At 39.6% G+C, this 22,010-nt stretch overlaps 1 protein-coding gene across 4 annotated transcripts in view; it reads left to right on the forward strand.

Annotated features, from left to right (window-relative positions):
* SPATS2L (spermatogenesis associated serine rich 2 like) overlaps positions 1-22,010 on the forward strand; it is a 168,956-nt gene that overhangs the window by 59,981 nt on the left and 86,965 nt on the right. For all 4 annotated transcript variants that reach the window (XM_081262269.1, XM_081262270.1, XM_081262268.1 and 1 more), the window contains exon 3: positions 16,417-16,477. In XM_081262269.1, coding sequence (XP_081118395.1) covers positions 16,439-16,477 — 39 coding nt within the window. In that variant the 5' untranslated portion in view covers positions 16,417-16,438. The remainder of the gene's footprint in view (positions 1-16,416; positions 16,478-22,010) is intronic.

A 22,010-nucleotide genomic window follows, 5' to 3' on the forward strand; every position in this document is an offset into this window, starting at 1 on the left:
TGTTTTACATTTGTGGAGAAAAAAATAAGAAAGAGACAAGACCTCTGATGAGAAAAACAAAGGACTATTCATAAATTCTTATTCTTGCCTATTAATCCAGGATACCAATTTATTACCTGGTGAGAAGAGAATTGAGACCAGCAGTGTCATGTGGGACCCTTGACCCTTTATCATGGATGGGGTCTCCAGGGCCAGGTTGCTTCTTCAGGCCTAACACACCTCTGATTGATCCACTCTAGTCAGTTATTTTACAGAATTTCAGAGAGAGCTCTCCCAAAGCCTAATGATTGACAAAAAGAGAAAACATAAAACCCCAGTAAGATTTGAGAATTTATTCTGAAAACAGAACACTCAGAAAAATAAAGTGATAATCATTTGGAGCCAACAATAAGTTAAGCAGGACTAAGTGATTTTTCTGTTCAGTGGCATAACTATAATGCAAAATGAAGGAAATGTGGTAGAAACGGTATATATGAACCTCATCAAGGTGGTTTTTACCACGTCTCCGGATTTCATTATGGATTTAATGGAGATATAACAACAGAAGAGTTAAATGGATTCTCAACTAGGTTTGTATATCCAAACCCAAAGTGTGTGAAAGAATAGGTTGATGTGATTACAGAATGACCTGTGTAGACATCTACTTCTGCTTTCTTCTAGATCTCTCTATAAATGGTGTGAATTATGATGTTTGATGAGAACAATAGAAATAACTGATTATTGAACTCTTATTGTCACTTTCTATTATTTTCTATGTGTTAACTTATTTAGTCCCCACCACAATTGCATGCAGTTGATACTTTTTTATCCTCACTTTATAAAAAAGGAAATAGCACAGAGAGTTTAAGTAATTTCCTCAAGTGTCTGCAGTGTCTAAGTGGCAGAACTGATTCAAACCCAGACTGTTTACATAATGGCCTAAGTGACATAAATAATATCCTTCAATTTGTGAATGACCAATGCAAAATGAATATCTAACATAGAAAGTTATAGATTTGGTACCCAAAAGAACCCTAATAGACTTGGAAAATAAGCCATATTAATGAAACAAAATTAATTTGAGCTAAATACAGACTCATACATTTAAGTTCCCAAAAATCATTTGCAAAAGATTGGGAAAATGGGATTCTGTGATATATTACATGAAGAAGTTTTGGAGAGTTTAATTGACTATAGTGCCATTATCGCCAATGTATAGATAGAGTGATGTGATTATCAATAAAATCAATGTTTGGCTCCAATGAAAAAAGAATAAAGCTATAGAAAGAATGAATGATGAATGAGTATACTCTCAAAAACAGAGTTCTACAAGTTCAAGAAGATGAAATGCCTTAGCCACAAAATAATGTTGGGATTTACAGAGTCCTTTTCAATTCTGTCATCTTTTTATCTTATGAATAATTCTGTACTGGAATAGAGAAAGCATACTTAAAATGAATCTGGGAGTTTGAGGAGAGTCGTCAGACTTAAAGATGTCTGAAGGCAGGACTATAGTATTATGTGGAAAGTTACAGGAAGGAGTTGACTCATTGTAGCCAAGAATGTAGGTGTGTAAGTGGCTATCTCAGGAGTGGAGTTGTATTTGTTTGAGTAAGAGTTGGATGGTCACTTGATGAGAATGTTGGTGAGGGGACTCACTTACAGTACAGAAAGGAGGGAGATTTCTTTGTCCCTGATAACCCCAGGATTCCACTAGAATAGAATTCCCAGCCCACTATCTGGAAACCAGCGGTGAGGGATGGATATTATTCGGTGAAGGGTTGAAGCGGTACCAACTTGTAGGTTTGTAGCTAAGTTGAGACCAGAAAGATGCTTCTCATGGGAGACGGATTGAGTTACAAGCCAAATCTAACACAAAACTGTTTGACAGAGGTATTTTTGTCTCCTGGTGACAGTTTCTTTAGATTTTGCTTCAAATAATAAATCACAAGTTGTCTTCTGATAAATCCATATTTTCCAGGCATTTCTGGCCGTGTCGGTGCCAGGCTTTTTCCATTACCATCTCAGACTTCTAGGCACGAAGAGTCCAGAGGAAATAATTGACTTCTGGGTGTATGCCTTGTAGTATCAGTGGGACTTGGTTTCAGTTTTCATTTCAAGCTTTCACATGATACCGGTCTACAACTGAATGAAAGAACTCTGGATTCCTCCTGGGAACCAAAAGAAAAGATGGAGAATATACTACAATACAGGCATTGTTTCTCCTTTTTGAATTCTGGAGTTACAAGGCACTCAGAGGTCACCCAGCTTCCTGAATTGAGTGTATCTCCTCTCCAACATCTTCACGGAGTGGCCACCCAATCTCTGCCCAAACACATTCTGTGACAAGAGATTCACTAGCACTCAGGATAGCTTCTGCCTTTAAAAATACCAGAGGTGTCAGACATGGTGGCACCCACCTGTAATCTCAGCGACTCAGGAACCTGAGGCAGGAGGATTGCAAGTTTGAGACCAGCTTTAACTTAGTTAAACTTAGTGAGACCCTGTCTCAAAATAAAAAATAAATGAATAAATAAACAGGACTGGGGATTTATGTAGCTCAATGGTAAAGCACCCCTAGGATTCAATCCCCAGTACCCAAAACAAACCAACCAACCCAAATGTAACAGGAAGAACTCAGGTCAGAAAGAGAACTGGGGTGAGGTGAGAATGAGAAGGAGTTCTCTTATTTGCTAAAAGCAAAGCAAAGCAAGGATGTTACAAGTGTGTAACTGAAATCATACCATGTAACACCTTCTCCCATCTTCTGCCTTCTGAGATCATCTAATTGCTTACTTCCTGATAATCCTATCTCCCTACAGGAGCCAATCTTAAAATTTTACTGCATTACAATTTGCATTAAATAAAAACACATAGTGGATCCTCAATAAATATTTATTAATTGATGTCTGGCCACGAAGTGAGTAGGTTTTCTTTCTCGCTTCACTCATGACTTACTTGTTTCTGCCACAGGTTTCACTCTATGCTTTTTCCCTGAAATGCTTTTCCTGTCAACCCTAGTGGTATTGCCTCTAGGCGGTGAAAAATGGCTCCTCCTCTCTGAAGCCTTCTCTGATTAATGCCACCTCAAATAAAGCCTTCTCAGCCCTCCAGAAGTTATAGTCATTTCAGAATGATTAGTTTCATACTGTTACATTCCGGTTTCTCTGGGCTCTGACACCTCATACCCTACAATATACATACTCCTGCAATAATAGTCTCAATTCTCAGAGACACATGGACACTCTCTACCTACAACTATCAGGCTCATAGGGAGCACACTCAAAGGGCATGTTCCACAATTGGATAATGAAATTGTTAGCATGGGTTAAAGAAAAGAAAGAAAGAAAACTTTGATTACCTGTCTCTATAAATCTGCCAAGAATGGTATAAATGGAATCAAGACTGTAAGGGATGGATCTGTTTCATCAAACAGGTGATCAAAACCTAATGCAGTTACACTTCAAAATTGCTTTAAGGTAGATTGGATGACTAACAGAAAGTCTTCCAATGGGAAATAATATACGGTATTATATTTAGTCAAGAGGCCTGTACAATATTTGAGCTATTATACAAAAAGAGTTTTGATTCATTCAATCTTCAGAAAAATGATTTGGAAGAGATTAAGCTACATACTGCTGTGGCTTATAGACCATCATAAGTATCTGGTACTTTCTGAATTTCCCGCATTGTGAGTTGAGCCATCGGACAGGCCAGAGCTCAGTGCAAAGTAGAAAAGATACGGTGTGTGCTCTCAGGCCTTTTAGGCTATAAATTATGGAGTAGAAAAGATAGGTCATGAGAAAAAAAGATTTCCAAAGAGCCCATAAAAGGCATATAGGTGTCGGCACAACAAAAATCCATATCCTGCTGGAGTTTACGTGAGTATATAATGGTGAGGTTATTGGTCAAACCTGTTTGCACTGGGTGGAAATGAATTATTTTTATTTTCTTATATTCCATAGAAAGATAAATTTCAGTTATTTATTTATTTATTTAATTTGGATGGAAATGTGAACTTTGATGGAAATGGACTGGAGGACCTATTGTCAGTTGGTTATGTAGTGCACCATGGCTGTGTTGACAAGAAATGAAATAAGTGGTGGGTGCTGGCGAAGTTGCCTGGTTAAAGAGGTGGGATATGTGGGGTCCAATAATGATGTGGAGGAAAGGGTGTTGGTGTTTGGACCTCTGCTAATGACCAAAAGGCATTGCAGGGTTAATAGGACAGTGGGGAGGAGGACAGGGTTACCCCCCTCTTCATGGAAGGGTGTGTGAAGGGATGCAGGCTGGAACAACATTTGACAATGCAGATTCCAATGGTGCCATTTAAACAGATAACTTAGTACAAGGTGTTAAAAAAACTGGGAGATAAATTATTAAAAACTCATTGAGACCAACAAAGGGAGAATAAATGACAGGACATGCGTTCTCCTTCCAGCTGTCTCTGCCAAACACTTAGCTTGTCACTAGCATTGTACTCAGTACCTGGGAAAAAGAAAGGCCAAATGGAACTGATCAGAAGCAGTCACTTTTAAGAGGAAGGAATTCTTTTTGTAATTTCATTAACTTTATGCATGTCTTATATATTTGAAGTATTTTAAAATTATTTACTGATTTTTTCCCATTACAGCATATTTCCAGTGACAAATTTCTATTTTTTATTATAGTTAGACATCGAAAGAAAATTTGCTAAGGTAGTCAATACAACCTCTAGAATTTGAGCATATTAAAAAACATGATCAAAATGAGCAACTGTATCCATCCATATACAATAACCTGAAATCAGAATGTGTGGAAGGAAATTTAGTAGTCTTTAGATTTCCCTAATTAGCTCTAAGACTTTACTTGAACTTTGCTCTTTTTGTGTAATAACTGCTTATTGTCTTCTAAGGATAACCACCTCAGCTGGGAACTTGGTCATAAAGCACGGATCACATCCAGTAGCCACCTAGCGTGGTCTATGGGGAAGAGGTATTGTAGTAGTAGATTTGCTTCTGCTTGGGTTTAAGTTTTAAGAGCATAGAAAATTAGTGACCTCTGGATACAGATACAGCTCTGAGCATTCCTGTCTCCTGAGTATGCAGCTGCCAGGCCCTGCCTAGGACTGCCCCACCCTTCTTTCTGAAGTTGCCCTGGCCCTCTATCAGATGGCAGTTCAGTGGGAGGAGGGAAGGGTGGAGCCACCAGAGGGCAATGTGTGGTCAGAAGGTCAGGTTTCAAGAGCCAGCTCTGTCACCTGCTGGATGCATAAACATGACCTCCTAAGCCTCAGCCTTTCACCTGTAAAATGAGGACAGAGAGAGATCTACCATGCAGACGATAGGGATTCTATTTATATTCCTTTACAGTACTTTTATACTACTAGCTGTGTGCCAGGCACTCTTGTCATCACTTTACAGATACGAACACATTGCAGTAACACCCTCTGAGGTAGTTACTATTATTATCCCAACTGTACTGATGAGGAAATGGAGGTAGAGAGATCAAGTAACTTGTTCTAATCCCCAAACTAGTAAGAGGCAGAGCTGGGACTCAGTCTTGGTAAAGTGTAAAGAATCTGTGCAGCAGAAAAAAGGCAGTGTTTCCTCTGTGTGGCAGTGACAGAGGCCCTTCTTATGGACACCTCTGCCACAGGGTTGATGCTGGCGGCTGCCAAGGTGGCTGCCTCTGTGTGCATAGCTAGTGGCCTCTGATGGGTGGGACCAAGTGAGGCCTGTACAAAAGACATAGTTTAAGTATGTGTAGAACACTTTAGTTTTCTAAAAACATCAAACCGGCCAACAAGTAACATGTAGAGGAGAGCTAATAGATGATTCTAGTTGGGCAGAAAACCAGGAACAACAGGTTTTAGGACAGGGAAATTGCTTCAGGATACAGTACCGGGAATGTTTGCTGATTGATTAATATTCCAGCACTGGTGTCACCTGGAAGATGAGAATCCCTTCAAGGACAATCTTACCCAGAAACTGACCTTTGGAGTGAAGACTACAGTCCCACCCTGTACTGTCTTGCAGCCCTTAGAGCCCTCGGTATAAAGGTTACAAGTTCAGTCTTACACCTTCCCTAGGGTAAGAAGAATGAAGAACTGGGCATTCACTAATATGGGCCTGAGGCAAAAATCAGTGGGAAGTTTACAAAAAGGAAACAATCCGTCTCTGAGAAGGTGAGGTTCTCTGAGCTTCACGTGTCTGAGGCCACTGGCCCACTGCTGATTACTCAGCCACACCCAAGATCCTGCCGCTGCCCGGGTTTCTGGCTCTACCTACGTCACTATTGAGATGACTTACTGTAAAAGCAAGTTGATAAAGGTGGCCAGTTGGGGCACAGAGCTTATCTGCTTGCTGAGAAAGCCTGTGGCTGGAGACTGTGCATCGAGGGCCCTGATCTGAAACACCAGGAAGCCTTCAAAAGTGAGTGGGGTTTGCATTTCCCGGGAAGCCTCAGGAAGGACAGTGACGGGGACAGAGGCAAGAGTGGGGCTGGCAGCCTGAGAGTTCTTTCCTGCCAGATGTGGATGTTCAGGGTCTGCCTTAGCTCCCTAGTATTTCTTCCCCACCAATCACCAGTGCTTCCATATGCTATTTTGTTCAGCGAGTGCCAGTGACATTTCAAGAAAGTAGGAGGGACACGACTTTCTGTGCTACTTTAAGAAATTCTTTCAATGTTTACTAAGAGAATTCTGACTTAATGAACAAGGACTACTGTTTAGAAATGGGAATATACTCAAAAGAGATAATGGATTCCTGTTCCGGGTGTTTATTCCATGACAACTGAGTCAGTGTCCCAGAGCTAAATGTGTAGGTTAGGTTTGCCAAGTCTAGTTCGAGGTTCTCTTCCTCAGCCCAGAATTATATTACAGAACCACAGTTCGGGTTTTCTTTGGAGATGACTATGCAGTGTTGTCCTGAAAAAGATGCAAAGTTTTCTAAAGCACGGAGCCACACCCCCTCGAATAGCAAGCTGCCCCTAACCTTCCTCATGCCAGGTCTCTTGGTCTAGACTCTCCAACTGTGCAGACCACCATCCCAGCATGGCACAGAATCTGAGCTACATCAATTCCAACTCTCATTTCTTTAGTCCATACTCCGACTTCCCTTCTCTACCTCTATATATGGCTCTTTTCTTTGTTTTTGCCATGATCTCTGTCTCCATTGTTGATCCATAAACTCCTTGGGGGCTAGGAGATCTGGAACGAAGAGACCTGAGTTCGAATCTCAGCTCAGCATTTTAATAGCTATATACCTTACCTCTCTGTGCTTACATTTTTTTTCTATAAAATGGAGATGATAACACAAGTTCATACTCCATAGGGCTATTGTGAGACTAAAACAAGTTAATATGTGAAAGATATAAAAACTGCTAGAGAAGTACTGGGTATGCAGTGAGAGTTCAGCAAGGTTCAGCTTTCACCATTACCAGCATTCCCCAGGGAACCTGGTGCATTGTCAGTGTTGAATGAATGTTTGTCAAATAATAAGGAAAAACATTGCCCTTTCTGTAGGAATTACTCATAGCTGGTTGGAGAGATGGGGGAAAGGAAAGGAAAAGATGTTATTTCTTTTTCAACATTTGGGGTGTTTGTGACAAGGTTCTTGGTGCTCTGGGGTGTGAAACACTGTAAAGATCTGTTGTCTAAATCCCTCTGGGATTTGAGATTTGGGATTTTCTCAGTGGGTGGTGGGATGGAATAGGGAAAGCAAATTCTCCTGTGATCTGCAGGGGGACTGTTTATAATGGCTTGCTTGCAGAGGGTGGGATTCTTCTGAACTTCCTCTCTGCTTCACATAACACTGGCTACTTTACCTTTCTTGAGGCTTCTCTGAGGATGGGCATATTTTAAAGACTTCAGCTTACATCATCACATCTTAAAAGAACAGAGCATAATTGAATTGCTGATACAAGTGGGTACTTGTACCAGGTCCAGGTCACCCGCATCTCTATGGAAACACATGTTTGCTTTAAAACCTAGCAATCAAAAGCAGATCTTTATAAGGAGCCAGTGTCGGGTCACTTTTAGAAAAAAAGCATCTATTTATATTCTCTAGCTGTCAGAGACCTATAAAATCAAATAATTTCAAATTAAATAGAAAAATCATGTCATAGATGAATGCTAACAAAACCTGCCATGCATCCTTTCCCCACGCTTGCACTGCCTGAGATCTGCTGCATTTATTTTAGCTGTCCTTTGCTCTTTTGCTCCCATTTGCATTCTGCTGCCATGGGAGGTGGTTTGGCACGTTATGCAAAAATGGTTAATCTTCATTCATAAGCATTTGCCAGTACTAAAATGGAAAATTCAAAGCTGGGCCTGCCATAAAGTGTGCTTTGTACTCGTCCCCATCGTATCTCTGTCTGTGCAGCATACACAACGTTGCCCACAATGCGGCGGACTCTGCTGCCCACATAAGCACCGGGGCTGTGGAGTGAAGATATTCCCTCATAAAGGTCTAAAACTTGCATCAGCACATCTTGCCCTAGATCTGCTCAAGTGATATTCTAAGTGATTGGAAGCTTTTATCTGCCTCCGAAAGCAGGCCTTTTCAAATAAGTATTGACTGTTAATGACCTGTTTAAATGGGGATGTGGCTCAAGTGGTAGCGCGCTCGCCTGGCATGCGTGCGGCCCGGGTTCGATCCTCAGCACCACATACAAACAAAGATGATGTGTCCGCCGAAAACTAAAAAATAAAAATATTAAAATTCTCTCTCTCTCTCTCAAAAAAAAAAAGTTAAAAAAAATAAATAAATAAAACATTCAATTTTCTTTCTTCCCCCGACAAAGAACTTAGTAGGCAGCGACATTTCTCAACCAAAGGCTAACCCTGCTTTTCAAAAGAGGCTGAGCTGAGCTTTTAAATGTGAAATTTTTTTCTGGCATTTGCCCTTAAAAGGCTTTTCAGTGAAGTTGTTCTAACAGTGGGTTGAGTACATTGAAGTGTCTTTGAATAAAAATGCAACCTTGAGATTTTTTTTTTCTCCCATTTAAACAAAAAAGTCTAAGTATCTTCATATGAAATTCATATTTTAGTCACCATTCGGTTCCATTGTTTATGTGTTCTCAATGCTAATAATTAAAGCAACTCTTCTTTAAGGAACAAGACTCTACACAAGAACTTTTATTAAATTATGGAAGTTAAACCACAGATAAAAAGAGCTAAGGCCCTTGGAATCTAAGAGACCTCAGTAATTACAAGGCCAGATAAGGAACAGCAAAGTGTTGAGAGAAAAGGAAGAGGCACCCAAAAGAAGACAGAAGATTAGGCCACTGAAATGTTAAGCAATGTTAAGAAACCTATCTAATAATACATTTAGACAAAGTCTTAATAGAAGGGACACTTATTTCCCTCCCAAGCTGGCATGCAGGCACCCCAGATCATGCTTGGGAGATTGGATGGTTAGTTTCTTGACTAGTTCAAGAATGATATACACAGAAATGGCCTAGTTCATCCAAGACATACCCATGCCGTTTTGTTGTTGTGTTGATGAATTTCAGCTTTCTGCCATCTTGGGGCAGTTTTGGGTGTTGTTCCTAGCAATTCTCAGTGTCCTTACAGGCTTATAATAACTGAGAGCTATAAAGGATCATAGAGGTCATTTGCTCCCACCTCTTATTTCATAGCTGGAGACCTGAGGCTCACATGCCTGACTGTGGCCCGGTCGGGATGAAGGGTACCCCATATGGACAGGTGTGCAGCCTTCCTATAACTGAAAGCTCAGTTCTTGTCCTGGATGCCAATTAATGTCAATTTAATAAAGAGGACACAGTTTTGAGGAAAAGTTGTTTTATTGCTTTGCTAGCTAAGGAGAAACACAGGGGACTTCTGTCCCTGAGGTTGTGCCCATCAGGGAAAACAAAGGAGCTATTCAAAGGCCACATTTCAGGCATGCTGTAGTTGGGGGTCCTAGGGCTCCCTGATGGTGTGTTAGGATTCACTTTTTAATTTGGGAGATATTCACTTCCTAGATTCTCTGTCAGACATCTGCTTCCTGTGGAGCACAGATAACTCAAGGTAATCTTGTCCCCCCCCCCCCCAGGTTAGGGAGGGGAAGAGGGAGAAGAGGAAAAGGAAAACATGCCCCTTTTAAAAAATAAGCCTCAGAGCTATATTTGAAAGGTGAAGTGGACCACTGTTACATCTAGCCAGGTGCCATGGTGCACACCCATAATCCCAGTGATTTGGGAGGCTAAAAGGAGGATTGAAAGTTTTAGTCTAGCCTCAGCAATTTAGCGAGGCCCTATCTCAAAGTAAAAAGTAAAAAAAGAATGGAGATGAAGCTTAGTGGCAAAGTTCAATCCCCAGTACAAAAACAAAAACAAAAAAGCCTTTCCCCTCCATTTTCCCCTTGCATCAGAGCACTGCTCTCCACAGTAGGAGAATGAAATAAATCAACCTGTGATCTTGCACCTTCTTGCAGAGGCAATAGCATGCCCTAGACTAAGGCAAAATGCAGGCATCTCTTAAGAAGTTCACACTCTGGGAGGCAGCTGGATGCCATTTAGGCTGAGAGGCTTTCTGTTGCTTCTTAAATCATGTCACGTTACACACACGATTGGGCCTGATTCTTCCCCTCTGAAGCAACCTTCAGAAAATGCCTCAGGATCTATGTGATCACAGTGTTGCCTGGGTATACCAAAGCCAGGTACATAGACATTTTAATTACTTTAATTTATAACAAAGAAGCAACTAAATGCTAGACCCCAGGAATGCCATGGAGCCCTTTGGTGGCATCCAACATTCAGGAAACCATCCACTAAATGCATCCCTTTGCACTCTCCCCTGGGAGTAGCAAACTTTAAAAAACAGCGCCTTCGCTTTATAACAAGTACATGAAGAGTAGAAGGGTTTGCTCTGCAGTTTGTGCGCCCTTTATATGTACATCACATGCCTGCCTGGTGGGGTGGGCCCACAACGGCAGGAGCCTGCCTCTGGATGGTCTTATGCTCCTTGTGTTTTTCCTGCAGTTCATAGACAACAGGTTCCATGACTGGTTTAATCTGATGGTTTTGCTATTAGTACAGTAGCCTGAGACACCAGAGTCCATTGGCTTGGATTTGAGTTCTGGCTCTGCCACTGGCTGTAGGAACTTGAGTTCTTCTTTGTGCCTCAGTTTTCCCATGTGTGGAATTGGGGTCTTGTAATTTCTAGCTTATCACATTGTGAGGGTAGAGTGAAAACATGTGTCGAGTACTTTGGCAGATAATATGTTGGTGAAGGAACCATTCCTTAACAATGTTATTTGCAAGAAACTGACCCCCATTTATCCATCTAGGTTTCTGTAGGAATCTGTTTGTTGTGTGCAGAGACTGGGATCAAGGAAGACACCCTCTCTGTATGTTCCCAGGAGCAGACTAGACTCTGGCGGTTCTCTAAGTTTACCCAGTGTGCATCCACTGAGCTATAGGGCTGGTTCAGCACCAACTGCTGCCCATCTCCAGAGCACTGATTCACTCTCTGGTGAGGCACCCACTGTTTGCATTGCTAATAAATTCAAGGTGATATTGGGGCTGTTCCTCTAGGAACCATATTCGGCTCCAAGATCTCACTTTCCAGTAGAGATATAATGTGAGCCACACATGCAATTGTGTATGTTCTAGAAGTTACATGAAGAAAAGTAAAAAGAAAAGGATGAAATTAATTTTTAATATTCTATTTTGTTTGACCAAACCTATCAAATACCATACTTTAAATATTAAAATCAATATAAACACGTTAATAAGAATTTACATTCCTTTGTTGTACCAAGTCTATAAATTCCCTGGGGTTTTTTACACTTTCAACACATTCCAACTCAGACTCATTTTACGGGAAAATAACCTGGGTAGTGGCTGTTTTCAATCACTTCTCCACGCTGTTTGGAGCTGGGACTCAAAATTATTTTTTAAAACTCCTCAGTGGATCCTGATTAGTCAGAAAGTCAAGTGGATCCCCATCCTGTACCAACTTGGTCTTTTTTCTTTTCTAAGCCATAAATCATGATATTTGGCATTTATCTATGCCCTTCAATAATGTTATAATAATTTATTGAATATATTAACAGCCCCAAATATGCTTTTCATGTATTTTATAATTTTTATGTTTATAAAAAATCATGTGGAAAATGTTGCACAAATGGTCTTGAAAAAAAATCAAAATCATTATTTTAAAGTTTTTCTTATGTCTTTCCTCTGGTTTCCTAAATCCAGTTTAAGTGGAGTGATATAATACCTAGAACAGGAAAGTGAATTTAAGAGCAATAATTGGGTTTCAGAGAAACAAAAGCGAAATTTTATCGCTGTCTACACTATAAAACATGGGCAGAAACAGAGATAGGAAAGTCATAAAGCCATTTGGCATTTTAGTATGATGTTTTAACTTTTCATGTTTCATATGATTGCATGGGAAATATAAAATATATTTTAAAACTTTGATTTGGTAATTGATCAGGTTTCCATACATGCTAAACTTTATTGAATTGTTATCAATTAGAAATGCTAAAACAAATGTATATGCCAGAATTTCTACTCTTCAGGCTTATTTTTCATAAAATATGTTTATCTTTTAAAAATATTTTTTAGTTATACATGGATACAGTATCTTTATTTTGTTTATTTATTATTATGTAGTGCTGAGGATTGAACCCAGGGTCTCACATGTGTGAGGCAAGCGGTCTGCCGCTGAGCCACAACCCCATCCCAAAATATGTTTATTTTTACTTATAAACTAATAGATCTTCTGACTAGTATTAATGCATAGTATGTAAGATCTTTGCGCTATGAGTAGTTCAGTTTGATAGAACTTTGTGTTTGAAGTGATTGGTGATAATCATATTTGTACTTATTAATTTTACTGTGGAGAATATTAGAGATGATATATTAAAATGGTGAAATTCTTTCCTTTGTGATTGATGTCTTTTCCTAGTAAGTTTTAATGGTTTTCTTGATCTTCATTTTTCCCTAGGATATATACAAAAATTTGATATCTATGTTTATTTGTAACACTGTGACTGAAATCTAAATTTTAATTTTAAAGAAAAGTCTCTTGCAATTTATTCATTGCATAAATGTCAACACTTACATTTCTGGTATCTTAATTTTACAATGATTATTTGAAATGGTGCATGTGTTCACAGATTCAAATACAGTCTTGGGTTGCTTAACAGAAGGTATACATCTGAGTAATGTGTCTTGAGATAGTATCATTGGTGTGGGGAACATTAGAGAGTGTGCTTGCACGAACTTAACTGATATAGCCTACCACACACCTAGACTACGTGGTGTGCACCATTGTATAGGTGGGCCTTCATTGACCAAAATGTATGCAGCATATAATTGTAGGTAGGCCTCAATAATTTTGTCTGTTTCAAGAATAGCCTCAAGTGATAACAGGAACTAGAAACCGAGTTCTTTCCCAAGAAGTCAGAGATCCCAGTACCTGTCTTATATACTTAAAGCTCTTGTGGTCCACCTCTGTTAGGGTATGAGCAGTGGTCATGTACAGCAGCATCACACCACTGAGTGCGATGACCAAGCATGATGTGAAGGAATTAGGCAAGTCTGTTGTCCCAGGACGTCTCCCACTCACTGTAGGACCAGAAAAATCACAGCATTAGGGGCTCTTGTAGCTACACTAGATGCCTGCAACTTGGAGGGCTGGGGTTCCACATTACTGAACCCTGGGTTTGTCATGTGGAAAGAGGTGAAGATATGTTTGCTGGGAAAAAAAAAAATCTTTAACTATCTAGGTTAAATAGTGAAGATTCAAGTTCAGTTGAGCTGTCTGGCCAGATACAGTTCATAGTAGAAAACAGATTCCCAAAAGCTTATCAGCACAGCATAGTTTCCTTTTCACAGGGAAGAGTACAGGATGCCATGCAGATATAATGTGTGCTTCTGAACATTCTGGAGGGACCAGGGCCAATAGGAGGCTGCAGACACTCAAGGAAGACCTACAGGGCACACTGCAATTTGCCTTTGCCTGTCCCACCGCTTCCCTGGCATTTGTCTTTATCAGTAGAACCCATCTAGCCATTAAATCTGATAATTTTTTAAAGCCAAACCAAATTTATGATCTTTTTAGAATAAAACCCTTCAGATGTTTTCCATAACTGGAATTGTGGCCAATTTTCCAACTCTCTGTTACACACCAGCCAACAACAACAACAACAACAACAAAAAACGTGATTTGGAAAGGATGTTGGAATCCACCTGGAAGCAGAGTCTGGAGAGGCAACTTTCCACATGGAAAAAAAATTAAGAGCCTCAAACAGGCAGAGAACAGCTCCCTACTGTTACTTTTTTTTTTTTTTTAATACTTCAGCTTCAGAAAGTGCTGCATACTCAAGTCTAGACATCAAAAACCAAATGTAAAAACAAATCAAAACTTTTTCACACATGTGTAATTTCAAAATTAGATATGTCTAGAAAATTCAGCTGGTCTAGTCAAGTGAAAGGCTCTGTGGCTCATAGGCCCATCCTAACAAATGGCACCAAGGCCAGTTGTCAGCGTTCAATTCTTACAGCTCCATAGGAGTATCTCCATGCTCCCCCATACATCACACACTGCAAAGTCCAAAGTCCATGCAAATACAGTGTATGTTTACATAATGCCAGAGCTTTCATTTGAATGAGAAAAATCAGCCATCTAAAAGTCATCAGGTATGATTGTAGACCATCTTACAGGCACTGAGATGACTGAGGTTTCACTCTTCATGACCTGTAAACAGAAACACTGAATTATTTGTTCTGGTACTTCACAGGCCATCTCTGTTTGCTGTTAGAGATAATAAGAAAGTTATCTTTTACTGGTAACTTTCAAAGGCAGGAACAAGTGAAAAGAAAATTCGGGTATTATTTATCAACTGTATACTTACTTTCTCCCATATACCAATTAGAGGACATAGAAATTGCCAATTTGAAGACATGGGAGGTGTGTTAAAGGGAAGGGGCACACTGTTTGTGGAGCATAGAGGAAAGAGCTGCCGTACTGGAAATAAGTATGCAGGGTCTCTCCTACTAGTGTGCTAAAATGCACCTGTCAGTGGCAGCACCATTTGGAAACTCCTTTGAATAAAGTCTTAGTATTTTTAATATTTGATAACATCTATGTTGATTACTACTGAGAAAAATTAGGGTGTTGCCTGACTTTCATCCTAAAATCAGCAAAAGGTAATGAGTCTAAGTTCATGCCTTACTTTAGAACTAGATTCAAAGGGAGAAGTCAGAAAACTGTTGGGGAGAAAATCAGAGGAAAAAAGCAGATAATTTTTGCAAGTTATTTAAAACATAATATCTCCGAAGATGGGGGCACTTTATAGCAAAAGTCAGCAAGATTACAAGAAAGAGTTTCAATGGTCCTTAATTGACAAAAAGTGTTCAATATGCAAATAGGTAGTATACATTAATACCTTGGCTTGATTAGCTATAGCTGCTAATTTCTGAAACAATCTGTTGATGCTTTTAAGTTATTTATTCTCTATCTCAAAAAGATTGAAACTGTATTAAAGATGTAAGATCTGTTTTCCATAATGATGGTGAAAGATTTTGACCACATGAGAGAAGCAAAAACACAACATCTTGATGTCGGAGATTCAGATCTCAGAGTAGGGCCACCACACAAAGAAGATTGGGCACCAAAGGTAGAAAACCTGAAGAGTTAGGGAAACACAAAGATTACGGACAATGTTAAGAGCTCATTTAGAAACCAGAGATCTTAAATTTGTGGTCCTCAGAAATTATGTTGCAGTTATATTTGTATTGCTCCAGAAACTCGTTCATGCTAGTTAAGGGAAATGCAAGTTTAAACACAGTCATGTACTAATGGAGAGACAGGCAGGACCTGGAGACTTTAGGTAGTCAGGGAAGCCCTCTTGGAGGGGGAGATATTCAAGCTGCAATGTCAGGAAAGAGATAGCACTACTAAGATCTAAAGTAACAGCATTCAAGATGGAGGAGAAAGGAAGTGTTTATGTTTTCACCTGGAGCCACTTCTATTTCTTTCTATAGTGCTTGGTCTAGTTATTACGGAAATGCCCATTAAATGCCTGTGAGATTACCTACAGGCTGATAAAAGCTTTGGGACAAAGAGAATTGAGATGAAAATGCTTAGTTTAAATAGGTGCAATTTCCCTTCTCTTACTGTTTTTGACCACCTTTTTTTTTTTTTTTTAAGCACAATAAGAAGAAACACAGTTTGGGTTGCATTCCCATCTGTCTTTGTCATTTTTAATGTCAATACAGAATGAATAAAAGATTTTACATTGTCTTCCAGAGTTCTCATATCATACTTATAGAATAATCTAAGTCAATGCTTAGCTTGAAAGTATTTTTACATTTTAAAATAGTATTTATGATTATGACTGAATGAAACTGTTTACTATGTCAGAAGGGAGCATAAAAATAACATGTTGAGAGATCAATTTTAAAACTTCAATCTTTTTCCCCCCCTCTTTCTTGTAGGGCTTATTCCACTAGAAGCAAGATGGCTGAACTCAATACTCATGTGAATGTCAAAGAAAAGGTAAGATCAAGTTGACAGAACTAGGATTTGAAGCCTGGCAGTTCCCCTTTAATGCCAAGATTCTTGACCAACTTACTTGGTTGCATCTGAGAACAAGGGCATTACATTACCTTCCAGAACTGGCTTCATCTAGAGATGACCAATGCTTTACCAGATGGCCCCTGGGTAGCCTTTTCAAGTCTCTTTCAACCCTGAGAGTTCATGACACTGAAAATGTCCCTTCCTCATTATTTGTTGGAGACCAGTTATATTTCAGAGTCCCTCTAAATCTGTGACACTTCCTCCACCTAAGCAGTCCCTTATTTGCTATACACACTACCTTAGCTCTCAGCTCTTAATGACCCACGAACATGACCATGTAGATAAACCTGTCCAACCCATTCATCTGGCCCCTAGAAATAGAAGCCCTAGAAGTGAGTTGCCTGTGGTCATCCAGGTAAGCAGAACAGCCTGGCCTCGAACCTAGGTCTCAACCATGTTCATGCCACATTCCCTTGGGAACCCCTCCCCCCATTGCACCACCAGTCACTTAAGGGTGGGAGTTGGTCTTTCATCTCCTTGTATCCCCGACATATGAACAATACAGAGTGAAGAAAGAAAGAAGTAACATTTCTGGAGTCCTTCCTATTTCTTCTTTCACTTAGAAAAGCTGCCATGATCCCAAACACTGTGCATGCTGGGAATATGACTGGCACTGAACAAATAGAAGAGGTTCCTGCTCCCACAGAGCTCACATTCAGGGCAGGGAAGCAGAGAATGAACTCAAGAACATATAAGTGAGCACAGTCATTTCTGACAGGGATAATGACTATGAGGAAAACATGCTGGGTAATTTGATGGAAGGGAGGCAGGGGAGGTGGCTACTTTACATGAGTAGCCAGGGAAGCTCTTAGAAGAGGTGATATTTGAGCCTCATGAGATATAGACAACGGGAAAGAAACACTCATGCAGATCTGAGGGCAGAGAATTACGAGTAGAGAAAAATTGAAAACAGTTGCCAAAAATGGACCAAGTTGAATGTGTTTGAAGAGCAAATGGCCAGTGTGGCTGGACTGTGAAGGGCAGAGCGGATGGGATGGGAGCTGAGTTCAGGGGGTACCACTTTGCCTGGGCCCACAGACCTCCAACGGACATGAAATCCAGAGTCCATGATCTTGGGTGGGAACAAATACATTTTTATCTTAAAATATAAAAGTACATTTTTGTCACCAGTAACATCTAAAGGAAATTTAGCATTTCCTTCAGTCATGAATGTTGGCAAAGAGTAAAAATAAACCCATAGTAACAGCAGCAGGACCTGTTACTTTCACAGCTAGAAACCATGAATATTTTCGTATCAGATTACATTTGTTACAGATATCATGAAATGTTATTTGTTCATCACTGCTTAAAAATTACTGTAGTTCTAGAACCTGCTGCTGTATTATTTGATGTGTTAATGGAGAAGTGCATATTTTACTGTAGCATAAATTTGCTTTTTATTAATATTTTAACTGTATTTCAATGTGAGTAGTTTCTTTTGTAATCATATGTATTTTATAGCATGAATTTTAACACAGTATCCTGAGAAGGACCCCAAAGACTTCACCAGTCTTGCGGAGGAGGTCTGTGTACCAAAAGGCTCAAAAACAGTGATAGAGCCATTTAGGGCTCTATTCCAAGGGCGAAAGCAAGCTGTTTGAAAATTGTAAGCAGGAGCTCGGCTTAGTCTAACAAAGCTCATCCTGGTTTCATCAGTGACTATATTACATGTTTTGTAAATCTCCTTATTAAATAGCCTTCTGTTTGATAAGGGCACTGAGGCTTGTGATCAGACTTGGTCAAAGTAAGACTCAGGAAATGTACAAGAGTAGGGATTCAGGCTCAGCTGTGTCTGGTTCTAAGGCCTGTGTCCTGTCTACTCCATGACTGCTTCTCAGGGTTTCTACCAAGATATTCCCGAGAGCACAGAAGAACAGACTTGTTATGTCTCTGGAGATGTGGTCAAAACCAACTTCTACCAACATGTAATATTATTGGAATTTTATGTGTTATTGTAAAAATTGATTCCATTTTTTAATTTGTTCTAATTAGTTATATATGACAGTAGAACACATTTTGATACGTCACATATAAATGGAGTATAACTTCTCATTCTTCTAGTTGTACATGATGTAGAATTACACCGGTCATGTAATCATATTTACACATAGGGTAATAATGTCCAATTCATTCTACTATCCTTCATACCCCCATACCCCATCTCCTGCCTTCACTCCCCTCTGGCTAATCCAAAGTACCTCTATTCTTCCCTAGCCCCTTTCCTTATTGTGAGTTAGCATTCACATATCAGAAGAAACATTCAGCCCTTGGTTCTTTGGGATTGGCTTATTTCACTTAGCATGATATTATCAAGCTCCATTCATTTACTGGCAAATGCCATAATTTCATTTTTTTAAGGCTAAGTAACATTTCACGGTGTGTATATAACACATTTTACTTATCCATTCATCTATTGAAGAGCACCTAGGTTGGTTCCATAGTTTAGCTATTGTTGAGTTGAGCTGCTATAAAAACATTGATGTGGCTGTGTCACTGGAGTATGCTGATTTTAAGTCTTTTGGGTATAAACTGAGGAGCTGGGTCAAATGGTGGTTCCATTCCAAATTTTCTGAGGAATCTCCATACTGCTTTCCATAGTGGTTGCACCAATTTGCAGTCCCACCAGCATCGAATGAGTCTACTTTCTTTCCCACATCTTCACCTGCCGAGACACATGACTGAATCAGTCAGGGTCACTCCAATGAACTGGGCTGGCTATTAAATAACCACACAGAGATAGAAAGTACCTCTTTTGGGGTTCAATGATGGTTCCTTGACCTCAGCTTCCATAAGGGAGGCCAGAGAGGCAGGCGAGAGAGAAAGAGAGAGAGAGAGAGAGAGAGAATGCCTAAAACCCCTCCTATTTATTGGGGAGAAGCCATTCAAGAATATTCCACCCAAACAAGGCAAGGGATTGTGTTGTCCCATTGGGTGATGCCCACTGCCAGAGCTGTACTTCCTTGCTGAGCGAAAGTGAGGTCCACCTGCTTTCGTGCTGTGAGGGGAAGCCAGTTTCACACTTTCATTACTCAAGGCTTGAGGGTACGTGCTCAGCTCCTATGTGCTCAGCTCCTGTTCATGGCGGCCCCCAATACTCACCAACATTTATTGTTGCTTGTATTCTTGATTATTGCCATTCTGACTGGAATGAGATGGAATCTTAGTATAGTTTTGATTTGCATTTCTCCAATTGCTAGAGATGTTGAACATTTTTCCATATATTTGTTGCTCAGTTGTACTTCTTTGAAGTGTCTGTTCATTTCCTTAGCCCATTTATTGACTGTTTTTTGTTTGTTTGTTTGTTTGGTGTTTTTTATAGTTCTTTATATGTCCTGGAGATTAATGCTCTATCTGAGGTGCTTGTGGTAAAGATTTTCTCCCATTCTGTAGGCTGAGTCTTTACATTGTTGTTTCCTTTTATACAATTTTTATCCATTATATTCCATGATGTAAACTACAGATCATTTTAATATAAACTATTTTAGCTTATTGATAATTGAGTAAACAATAGCAGAAAGTTGTGCACTTTTGATAGCATGGTTTTATATTCTCCCTGATTCACAGTCAGATATTCAAGTGAGAATCTGTGTTCCCCATTTTGAGACTCTGGGTAAGGTATAACAAAGATTGGCCCTTCCTAGCTGTATTGATGGATGGATTGAACGGCTCTCAAGCTGGACTATGGGAAGGAAGAACACTTTAAAGAACCAAACTCCCTACAACACATAACTAGTATACCAATATGGTAGAACGAGCAGTCAACACTTGAGTGTTGTGTTGTATTCATAACACAGTTGGCATCTGGCCAGTATAGGGAAACAGACTGATCTACATGCACACAGACTGCCATGGTTAGTGTTAAGGATCCATGTATTGGCTCAGGTGCCACATCCATCCACCTGTCATGAGCATCGTTAGATACCCATGTGAAGCACCACAGTAGATGTTTGCCATTGCACTTCAGTAGCTTATCAAAATGTTGGCAATTATTTGAAAAAGGGTGATGTTTAAGTTGTAAATATTATCAATCTGCATGACAATGAAAGTAGAGCCCCTCTAACTCAATTAGTAAATTCCATCTTCCCATGTCAAGAGGTTAATAGAATTTTCAACTCAATAAAATAAATCATAATAAACAACTGAAAATTCTGATCTTCTATAATTTTACATTAATTTATTTTAACATACTTGCTTCCTTTAGTTATTAGCTTTTATGGCCTTTTTATGATTAGCTTGTTTCTCAATCTGTCACACAAAGCAATGACATTTCGATGCTTGAGAATAATAACAACTGTTACATCTTACAAGCTTTGGGGGATTAGAGAACAGAGCCTATGTAGTATTTTTAATGCAATATCTAGTCAAGCACTGTGGGGAATAAAATAGACATGTTGAAGTGAGTTCTTTGTTTATCTCTAGTGGCTTTGTGATTGGATGGATTAATTAGGAGTAGGTGCTTTGGTGAAGAAATAATTTTTGTCCTCATGAAGCTTTTAGTCCAAAGGAGGAGCTAATAAAGTTTAATATTCGAGTCAAGTGAAACTTACAGTAGACACTCTGTGATAGTTTTATTTGAAAATATCCTCACATATTTGGATTATAACTTTAAGGATTTAAAGTGGAAACATCGTTGGAGTCCAAGTTCACTCTCCTTCATGTGACACAATGCTTTGATCAGACCCCAGTCTTCTTTGACACTTTCATCTCCTGCTACTTCTCCACATACCCCTTCAGTCCAGCCAGACTGACCTTGAATACTTCTTCCTCTGTGCCATTACAAAGGCAGTTCCTGCATGTGAGATGTCCTCCTCAGGGACCTGACCTGCACTCACCTTCCTTTGAGGAACTCTTTCTAAACATCTCACTTTCCTCTTGCCCTGCCTGAATTTCCTGCACTTCCTCTGTTGTCTGTCTTATATTTTGGTGGGATTCTCTGCATTTTTCACTGAAGCTGTTATTCCACATAGCATAATTGTTAGTTGAATCTCTGTCTCCCTGTGTGGACCTGCGTGTTCCCTGGAAGGCAGGACTGGATCTTAGTATGCTCCAGATTGACACATAGTTGACTCCCCAGTTAGAGTTAGATAAAATGAACGGATAACAAATGAATGAACACACCTGCTTGAATAGTTAAGTTCTTTAGAGACTACATTTCCCATTCATGATATTTTGCAAAATCTTGAGCCTTCTTGAAAAATGAAATGTAGGTTAATGGAAATGTCATCTCATTTTAGTACTCTTTTTGCTATTAAAGTGTATTTTAAATTACTTCTAAAAACAGAAACTTAGGTTGCTTAGGTTGACTACCTCTGGTTCTGCGGAAAAGTGGCATCTTTATGAGATGATTATCAAATACAAGTGGTTTCAGGTAAGACTCACAATAACAACAGAGGTTATTAGGTGAGTAACCAGCCATATTCTGCCACACCAAAATAAAATAAAATACATTGAT

This window comes from Spermophilus citellus (genome assembly GCF_964194105.1).
Source record: "Spermophilus citellus genome assembly, chromosome: 11".
NCBI classification, from domain to species: Eukaryota; Metazoa; Chordata; class Mammalia; order Rodentia; family Sciuridae; genus Spermophilus; species Spermophilus citellus.